The 10409-nt window shown below is 38.2% G+C and overlaps 1 protein-coding gene across 1 annotated transcript in view; it reads right to left on the bottom strand.

The window, feature by feature from the left end:
* LRIG3 (leucine-rich repeats and immunoglobulin-like domains 3) overlaps positions 1–8114 on the bottom strand; it is a 40085-nt gene extending 31971 nt beyond the window's left edge. Inside the window, exons 1-3 of the mRNA XM_009327688.1 lie at positions 8101–8114; positions 3889–3960; positions 3555–3629 (exon numbers count right to left, since the gene is read on the bottom strand). Of these exons, the coding sequence (XP_009325963.1) occupies positions 3555–3629; positions 3889–3960; positions 8101–8114 (161 nt within the window). The remainder of the gene's footprint in view (positions 1–3554; positions 3630–3888; positions 3961–8100) is intronic.
* Positions 8115–10409: the final 2295 nt, after the last annotated feature.

The raw sequence follows: 10409 nt of genomic DNA, 5'->3' as shown, positions 1-10409 counted from the left end.
TATCTTAGGGAAGACAAATCACTTCAGAGAGAGCTTGTTCTTCTCCACTCATTCTTAAGAGGATCTACAGTTAGTAACTCATACTCATGATGTCAAACTTTCAAGAATTTAGGGTAGGGAAGATTAATCTTACTTTTTGCTCTGTCCGGAACATATTATACCTGTTAGTATCAGGCAAGCCATCACAGCTTCACAAACTAAGGGCCTCCTGAACAGATTTAGCCCAAAGTACCACCCATTTAGTTCACAGCAGTTTCCAGATTCCCAGGAGGCTGAGCAGCTCTCCTTTGCTGTGTGACAAGATATGTACTCATCACATGAATAAAATCATGCATCTCCAGCCACGTAATGAGAGTGTGCCTGCATGTGCTTGTATACTCCTTCACACAGACATACGGTCTTCCCAGGGTGCGGGGGGTGGGGGGCGCGTGTGCCTGCCTGACACTTTTCTCTCCCATGATGTTCAACTCTCAACTGGCATCCATAAAAACAGAATGTTGGCATCGTTGTCTCATGTTACAGACAGACAGTGACCATGAGACCAGGAACATCTACTGCTCTGGGTATGTTTACCCTGCATAATTCAACAGTATGTAAATATCTAAGCTAGATAAATATCAATTAGATAACTAGAAAATAGGTAGCTCCAGAAATGGAAACTACACTAACATGATAATCCACCCATGCTTGTTTATACTGCTCGAAGGATTTAGACATACAGTGCTGTATACCTGCGCTATTATTCACTGTAGACATACCAGCAGTGTAATTTCCTTTGCAGGGCAAGGAAATTCTTGCAGAACAGGTAAAATTCTAAGCCTTCACAGCTGAGTGACAAGTACTAAAAAGTGAAAAAAAATTCTTGCAAGAAGACAGTTTCTTCAACAATGAAGATTTTGGCAAGAAAGGAGGGCACCACTTCCACACCATTGCTTGAAGACTCCTTGGAAAAAACAACTGGCTTTTCAACTGTCAGTAATGAACCAACATATATGCATCTCTTAAGAAATGTAATCAAATCAAGTTTCAGAAGACTAGCACCCTCTTTTCTGCTATTATTTGAAAGTCAGAACAAAGACTCAACAAGGAAACAGTCGTTTGTTTTGGAAACGCTCGACAAGCTCCTTTCATATAAAAGTTTAAAATCCTGAAGAAAGTCATCAGATGTTTCAAGTACAGTTTTTCTTTGAAGAGTGGTTCTAAAAATTATATTCTAATTGTTCCATATGTGTTCTCCTCGTGTGACTTAGCTATTGTATTAACTCACTTTAATTCAACCCCTCCAAATAACATCCAACACAGAAAAAATAAGTGAACATTTTTTCACTTCCAGAAAAAAATGTATCATTAGATTCAATATTTGTCTATGATATCACTATATTACATACATTTTTGTGCCAGACAACTGCTGTATGTTTATTGCTTTTTATTTATATTCTTTTCTGTAAAATGAGGTTTAACATCTTTACATAAATAACTTCCAACCTCTAAGATGTTTTAAAGAGAAACCTTTGCAAAAGAAACAAGATGCTTTATTTTTTGAACAATGTAATACCACTTTCTAATTTTATGTTCTATGTACATCTGTTTTGATATGGAACAAACAATTGCCTTAACTATTATACACTGGCATTCATGAGTTAATATAAAACCTTTAAATTACTTAAGGAATTATTTCTACCATATTAATCTCAAGGAATCTCTGCTGCGGTCATAGAGTAGGTATTAAATCTCAGCTGGAGCACACAGATTCAGTAATCTCCCGACACCACACAGAAGTAATGGAAATTAGAACAAGAACAAGCTAGCACCTAACCAGACCAACTTTAACTGCATTGGTAGTATGATAACAGCTTTTAGAAATACTTTTTTTTTTTCCTTTAAGTGTCAGTATATACAGTGCAGACCACCGATCTAACAAAGGTTTTTTCATGTTTGACCACCTGAGTAAATGAACCAAGCTAGTGACCTACGGATATGGAACAACCAATCCAGCAGTGACTGATTTTCATGTATTCTCTCAAAGGAATACAAAAATCTTTGCACAGCTGCAGAAGGATGATTTTAGGTTCATCTAAACTAGTTAAGTTTCCATGAGAAGGACTAGAGGAGACGCTAAGACAAATTCTCAACTTTATATTCATCAGAAGTATGGTAGGAGGATATAAACCATTTTATTATGTCAACATTTCCAACCTTGTGGTAAAAAGAACCTTAGCAAGGTTAAAAAACAAAAAAAAGGAAGAAATATATTCTTTAGATCAATTAGATGCTTAAACTACAGAATGCTATGCCAGTGTAAAAATAACATCAACACTAATGCAAAATAGAAGATTTGCTTAAATTCAACAGTTATTTGTCAGACACCATCTGCTTTTTCTTTCATTCTTTTCTGATTCTCATCTGTAAGAAACCACATCAGTATCAAATGTCACTCAGTTCTTATTCAAACAGAGCAGTCCAGACATAGCGGCTGCACCAGCTGACTTAGCTGACCTGGGCCCAGTGTAAAAACAAACCCCTATAAATCACCAGATGTAAGCAATTGAATAGTGATCAATTTAATTAACTGAACAGCTTTCCAAAGTTTACTGTATTGTTTTAGCCCTTCAGGCTTCTTCAAGAAAGGTAACTTGCAATTTGTATTCAAGGACAGAATTTGGCCAGAGGGCTACATATTACCAGCTTTAGACACTTTAGATTCCCATTGATAAAACCCAAATCCCACACATGAAAAACGTGTCTTTTCTTTTTTCCAATTAATAGTATGATAGTAACTATTTTTGTTAGCAGTTCCTTGAATATTTTAGAGAAATTAGATCACAGGTAAAAAAATCAAACTGATTTCAAGTGAAATCCTCAGGCATAAAATTTCCTTTAAAATCAACTGTTTTGGTTATGGGCCCTGTTTGCCTTTTAGAACTTTATACCCGTATTACAGATGCCACATCAAGTAACCTACTAATTTCTTTCAAACAAAACAATGACCATAGACATAATCTTGTGTCACAATTATATGTATTAACTGCAGCCGTAAAAAAATCATGCCACACATTAAAATGGGCTCAAAAATATTGGCAAATAACCTTCTAACCTAGATACTTGTCCTGAAACTGCATCTTGAGGGGATTTCCCCATGTTGCCCACTGAAATTAATGGAATTCTGCCATGATTTAACGCAAGTGGGATTTCAGCCAAGATGCATAATGATAGAGCATAACTCTTGTTTTAGAGTCTGCATTGTACAAGTTTGTATAACATTTACTGATGTTTGTACAGTGCCTAGCACAACAGGGCTGAGGCTTCTGGGCACTACCACAACATAAATTAATTCTAATGCAGTCTTTGTATCTGAGGGAAGCATAAAAACTACAAGGATTAAGCTCAATTATACACATTTTAAACGACCTGCTAAATAATATGACATAATCAACTTCCTAACCACAAGTTGCTCTATTTCCAATTATTTCACTTTAATCTCTGTAATGCACATATTTCCACAAACCCTGTAGTGTTAGTTCCACTAACTAGGGACAAGAGTAAGATCTACTTACAAAGACAGAAGAGTTATATTTGCAGAGACTGGCCCCAGGTCTGGAATGATCTCCAGTTCATTGTTGTTCAACTTCCTATTAATATTAGAGAACGGAGAGTCAGCTTTGATGTTAATCAGAAGTACGTACATTAGATTTGCTAAATTGCTGAACAGTGTCACCCCAAAATTAAAAAATAATTCCCGTTTCATTTAATGTAAAATATCAGAACAGCAAACATCTTTGTTGTTCAACCAATTATCCCTAGAGAAACAGCTATACAATTAGCATATACAAACACTGGTTGGTTTTTTTTTGTTGTTGTTGTTTTTTTAATTAAGACAAATTAACTTACACTTCCCGAAGACTATGAAGGTGATCCAAGAGACTGGTCTTGATTGAAGATAATTTGTTGTGACTTAAGTCCCTATGAGGTTACAAAAATAAACAGCCTGTCAGTTTTGCCATGAAATATTGGGTAAAGCAATATAATTTCAATCCAAAATATACTACCATTTGTTTCCAAGTACATAAAAAGTGGTTTTTTTATATTAGTAAAATTAGAATAGAAACCCATTTGAGTATACAAGGTATAAATAAGTGGAAATACCTTGACTGCTGCCAGCAGTGTCAAAGAATTTCCTATACCTCTGAATAATTTAGAACTATTCATTGGTGTGTGACCCGTGAAAAACATCTTAAGACATTGACTCATATACGCCACCAACAACACCTCCTCCCCATCCCTTCACAACAAAAGATCTGGCTAAAGCAGGTTTAAAATTCATAAACCAAGACTCATGGCAGGCTCATTCCTTGCGTCAATCATAATATTTGTATCATTTACTCTTCTTACTTCTCTAAAGCAACACACAGATCCTAAGTACACAATGAGGACTGTCCATATATCTCAATTCTATTTTCATGCTTTCACACAATTCAGGACTCCATTCCTACATAACCAAAATTAATGGGGATCTTAAACAAGCAGTATCAGAAGACAACGGACACAGGAAGGCCTAATTCTATTCTGAGTTTTAAGATGTCTATATACTAGTCACATTAATACTGCACTTAATCACACTTGAAGAAGTAGCTCGAGCACTTAGCATGTGCCACTCTGTACTGAAGACCCCAAATATATATTGATGCAGTTTATAAGAAATCTTGTTAACGTCTTTGCAGCGTTTGCTACAAAACAAGCCAGGGTACTAAGAATACAACACATTTTCTTGACCACTGTCAACATGGTGGTCATGTTTCTTGACCACTGTCAACAGACACCATGCATCTTTACCATATGTCCTCTGGAACATTTGACACCACCATAGAATAGAGTCCCAAGAAACTTTTGCTGTAGCCTCAGAAGTACTGGAAACATCACAGAAATAAAAGAATGACCACATAATAGAAGGCAGAGAAGCTAATTACAGAAACTCAAACTCGCACGTCTATAGAGATCTGCACAAGTGGCACAGAGTCACAATTGATCTTGTAACCATGGCTAGCCCTGTTGAAGACCACCCCCTTCTTAGTCACTCATCCACCACAACATGCACCTCTCCTGGTCCCACGCTACAGCCTGTCACTACCTCACCTGCACCGATTCAGCCACCTGCGAAGTGCTCACTGGACGTTATAACACAGAGTTTATCCAAGCCAGCAAAGAAAAACGGCACCATTTTTAAGGAGTTCTTAAACTCAGTCCAGTGAGAGTTTGCAACGCAGACACATAAAGAATTGCATCAGCACGCTTCAGCAGTGAGCTGCGGTAGCATCAGGTAAAGGCAAAGAAACTTCTCACACTTCATGACACTTTTCCCCATGCTAATTAAGCACTGAACAGTCATCCAACACGCCTGGGGTCCTCATCAAGCCACGCGGGCATGAAGTGTATTTCAAGTTGAATCTATGAGGAAACTCCGGGATTCCTTACTTTTTCTGGATGACTCAGTACAGTCACCCATACTGAGCATGCCAAACACAGGCCTGACTGCCATGGACATGTCTACTCTCCATCTACAATTCTGGAAGTGAAGAAACCTGATGATCAGCATATCCTTGCTGCACACAGACCAGAACTGGCTTAAATCAAGCCAGGTTCAGGGCCTGTGCTAGGTGTTCTGCTCTGTGACTAAGCCCTGAACAACTGCAGATCCAGAGAACTCCGGTTTCTCTGCACCCACCATTGCGGATCCTTGGACACAGGCGTAACACTTGCAACCCAGCCAGGCACCTAGGCTTCTTCAGCAGCACATGTGGACAGTAAACCCATGTTTTAGACTCCCTCAACTGTTTGGTGCTTTATGCAGCACTTGTTCAATGTTTCCAGGACAATTCCATCATCCCTTTTGTCCTCCCAGAGAGTCAGAGATTTTAAAAAAAAAAAAAATTAAAAAAAAAAAATCAAACATTAAAAATAATCCCAGGCACGTATGGGTATTATGAGGGGTACCACCAGTACTCGGTTACGAGGTGTGCTCTGAGCCAGCCAACTGTATCAGGCCCAGAGGGCTGCAGAGCTGTCGCACCGGCACCTGGCTCACGGCCACGGGCAGGAAGGAGATACGCGCCACATTTCCCAAGCCACGGCTGTGCAGGAGCGTGCACAGGGCAGACCCACAGGTGCAAAAGGCATTTTCCAGCACAAAAAAAGGGGGGTGAGGTCTGGGGGGAGCCACCTAGAGAAGGGGAACACTCTCCACCACCTTCAGGTGGCCACGGAGGGTATGTTTTCTGAGACTCAGCTCTGGACTCAAGCGCCTAATACCTATCTGCGCCTTTTTCCAGGTGTCTAAACCCCTACAGATTTTCCTCTTAAAGATGGAAAACCAATACAGTGTTAACATTTTCAAAAACCCACAAATGTTAGTTTCATCATTATGATTTTGAGTTCTCCTGTAAATGAGGTTAACCACACTTGAGTTAGAGGACTGCATCATTCACTACTTAAAAATCTAGTGCAAACATTCATCTGGCCATAGACTGAAGAAAAATCCCTTTGTTTAACACCTGAAGACATTAGCTGCATAGATTTGAAATTCTCATACTGCATTCTTAAATGTAAAGACTGAAAAAGTATGCTGTTACAAAGACCTAGATGGGAATCTAACTTGGTCCTTTAAAGCAGACAGAGCAGAGACAATTTTTACCCTCAAACTTAATTCAATATTTGGCTTTAGTCTGCAGGGATTCTAAGAACTATGCAAATAAACAGCCAAAATTCAGTGAAGTTATGGCTGTTAGTGACTAATATCTTACTATTCTTCATGCTTCAGACAAGACTTAGGAATCAGTAATTATTTCAACAAAGAGCTTTCAACATTAGTGCTAAAAACCTGCATTTCTTCATTTCATCTAAAAACCCTGCAAAAGGTTTATTTAAAACGTTTGCCTAAAGGACCTACCAGACAGCAACAGACGTGAGTAGATTTGTTCTGCTGGAGTTATAACATGTTAAAAAAAAAAAAATCTGGCAGAGTTCTTAAACTATAAAAATCCTGCAATTACAACCACTGCTGTGCATGATCACCACACTGGAGCCAGACACTTTCACTCATAGCTCAAGCTCACATCCATCTGGAGTCTATCAAGGCAACCGTGAGTGTAACAACTTACACTAGGTTTCAAACTATTTTTTTTGTGTTTGTTTTTTAACATTAAATATACCCTCAGATTTTCCATGTAGCACCTACTTTAAAAAAATACATACATACAAAATCCTCATTTCTGGTTTACATACAGCAGGTTGTCAAACACAAGTTGCAAAATACCCTAAGCTAACCAACCACAAAAAACCCCCATGGACAATACTGAATTGCCTGTTTCACACAGCTGTATACATGCTTGTCTACCAATTGTTGGATAAAATATGAATTATAAATATTTTATTAAACATTATTTCAGTGCTACTGGCATGAGAAACTTCACCAAAAACAGCCTTGCAAGTTACATTTTTAAGTTAAATCAGAGTGGTTGGAAGTGAACCAAGAGTTAAAATATTTGTCTTTTACAAATATTCTAAGTTAAGCTTAAGCGTATAGAAGTTTCTGAAATTTATAAGCACTAGATCTGAGTTATTTTTTAAATACAAAAATCTATCATCCCTGTCGCAAAGCTACATTTCAGTCCAATGCATTTCTCAACATATCTTAAAACAAGTACAAAGAAAAGGTTTGAAAACGAATCAGTATTTTTCCTTCACAGAAATGGAACTGACAACGTTAAAACACTAAGATTATTACTATGCATTTTCCATTTCTGAATTTTCCTTGTCTGTTAAAACCACATTACAAGTGGGGAGAAAATCTCCTCTGTGATTACTTTTGCTACTAGAATTTCAAAAGCCATGAAAGATATAACGGTGAATGCACTCAGAAACCCGATTTCTATTAAGAAATTCTTTATAACAATAAAAAGTATATATACCTGTTCTTCACCTCAGATTTCTAATAAAAGTGATTGAGCATTTAAGTAAAATTGCCTCCACTTGAAAAAGCATGCCATAGTTTTTGAGGCCCTTTAAGAACCCGTTTTATGAAAGAAACTATTTTCTATATTCCATTACGTTTGTATGACCATCTTTCGTAACTCACAAGTCTCTGCATTAGAAAACTGGAACATAACTCTGAACATCAATGTTTGTGTGATAAAAACTTGAAAGGAAGGCTTAATGCATAAAGGGAGAGGGCGAGTGTTTCTTCACACATTTTATAAATATAACTTTTAGACTCTAACTTAATTTACAACACTTAGTCACAATTATCATCTTCTTCCTTAGAGAACTCAGAAACCTGAGCCCCAAGTCAAATTTTAAAATGCAAATCCAGCAACAGCTTCTTAATCAGTCCCACTGGGGCCTATAGAGCTGCTAATTCAGCAGAAATCAGGAGAGCTGAAAAACAAAAAGCCAGGCTGTAGCTGTTTTAAGACACTGATCCAAAGTGACTCATAAATCAGCTTGCTATGTTAAAGTTTTAGTCTGGAAAATATTGAAAAACAGCTGTGAAAACCATACGTCCCTTTTTTCTGGCAATTCTGGTAGAGAACTAGAGGATTTATAAAATGTAAATACTAAAGATGTAATACAAACACAAGTGAAAACCATCTTTCAGACTTTCCCTCCTGCCCCACTGGCAGTTTTAGCATTCCTCAGTGAACCTGGTGAGGGGTACGGCAGTGCCACCGGGAGTTTGCACACATGGAGGACACCGGCCAACGCTCAACACTCTTCCTCCCTCCCTCCCTCCCTCCGCCTCCGGCTCTGCTACACCAGCTCTAACAAAGCCACATTCTTGCAATCTCGGGACACACATGCTGGAAGTAAATCGAAATCTAACTTCAGAACTATTTGTACACAAAACCATTACAAACGTTTATCAGTTCTCGGCGGACTGTTATCTTCCATGAAGGCAGCGTCACAGAAGATGGTATTTTGGACTAAAATCACAGTAAAGCTGGCAATTATACCCTATTCACCCCATTTCATGAAACCATTTCCGTACAAAGCAGTAGCCTCACACTTGCCACCAAAAAGAAGGGGATGCAACTCAGTATTCAGGCTCATTTTCTTATTTCCCTCCTTGTCCACTCAGGTCACGCAGCCTTCCCACATTAGACACTCTCATTTTATTTCACCGGGGAATTTGAACACAAAAGGAATGAGAGAGTCAAACAGCGCTTCAGAAAACCAACTTCATCCGACCCGCTCTCCATCTGGGCGAGTAGACAGATGGGCAGAGGAAGGTGTAAAGCCTAACACGGGCCTCGACCTTCTCAGGCACAAGAGCTTTCCCTCTCCTGCTTGGGAGATCTCGCTTGCTTATGTTGAGAACATGGTGTAACAGTTGCTGTTTTCCAAAGAGGGTTGGAAAGCCTGCAATTAAACTACTAGCCTTTGGCTATACCCACTATGGACTTCCATGGAAAACACAGTAAACGTATACCAATAAAATTCATAAACAGTCTTTTACAATTTGTAAATGCACAGTTTGTTCCAACAATAATTCAGGCTATTCAAAACTTTTTTGCGTATGTAAAACTGAAACGCATTATAATCTTAAATTGCGCAATCCCAGCTCCAAGTACTGGAGTAGCTGGAGGTAACAGACAACACGCACTCTTCCTTGCTCTCTTATTAAGAGGGGAAGGAAGAAAGAGCAGGGCACTTCTAAGGCATTTGACACAAACAAAAGAAATATTTACACAAAAGCGGCCAGACCACATGGTTTGGTGACACCTACAAAGATGTACTCCTGTGAGTTTAAGAGCGAGTGACACAGCTGTCCAATGAGTAATCACAGCAGGGTTTCTTACAACAGACCAAAGCTTATTTATACAAGTGGAACTTATTTTCTCACACTTTTAAAGGAATGTGAACTTACATAAGGACAATTTACACTACCAAGGGAATTCTAATTAGAAAAACCTCCCTTGTGCTAACAAAAAAGCCCTGCAATGTGTTTTATTGTCTCTCAGTAACATTAAGTGGAAAAGACAAATTTGGATTGCTGCTAATGCAAAATGCTTTTTAAAGCAACTCTAAAAATGAAAGTTCTGTGATTTTTTTTCTACTTGTTTTTTGTTTAGCATGCTGTCACACCTGAATTTTAACTTAACAGCACTAAAGGAATCTAAGCTAAGAAACTAAGCTATGAAGCTCAGCTTAGTATCAAAAAAGCCTTAGGTTTTGTCAGAAAACTTATGTTAGCATATTGAAATAGTTCAAAAGAACTGGAGGGATGAAATTTAATAGAAAGCAAAGCCAGTTGTTGAATGTAAAGCAGATCCGGTATTTGATTCGTATGTTTCAATCACATACACCAAAAAAAAAAGTTTCTTTCCCCTCACACTTTCCTATATCACTCCTGGAAATAT

The sequence above is a fragment of the Pygoscelis adeliae genome, unplaced genomic scaffold (assembly GCF_000699105.1).
Source record: "Pygoscelis adeliae isolate BGI_AS28 unplaced genomic scaffold, ASM69910v1 Scaffold113, whole genome shotgun sequence".
In the NCBI taxonomy this organism is placed as follows: Eukaryota; Metazoa; Chordata; class Aves; order Sphenisciformes; family Spheniscidae; genus Pygoscelis; species Pygoscelis adeliae.
This window is presented reverse-complemented; position numbering and strand designations above follow the sequence as displayed.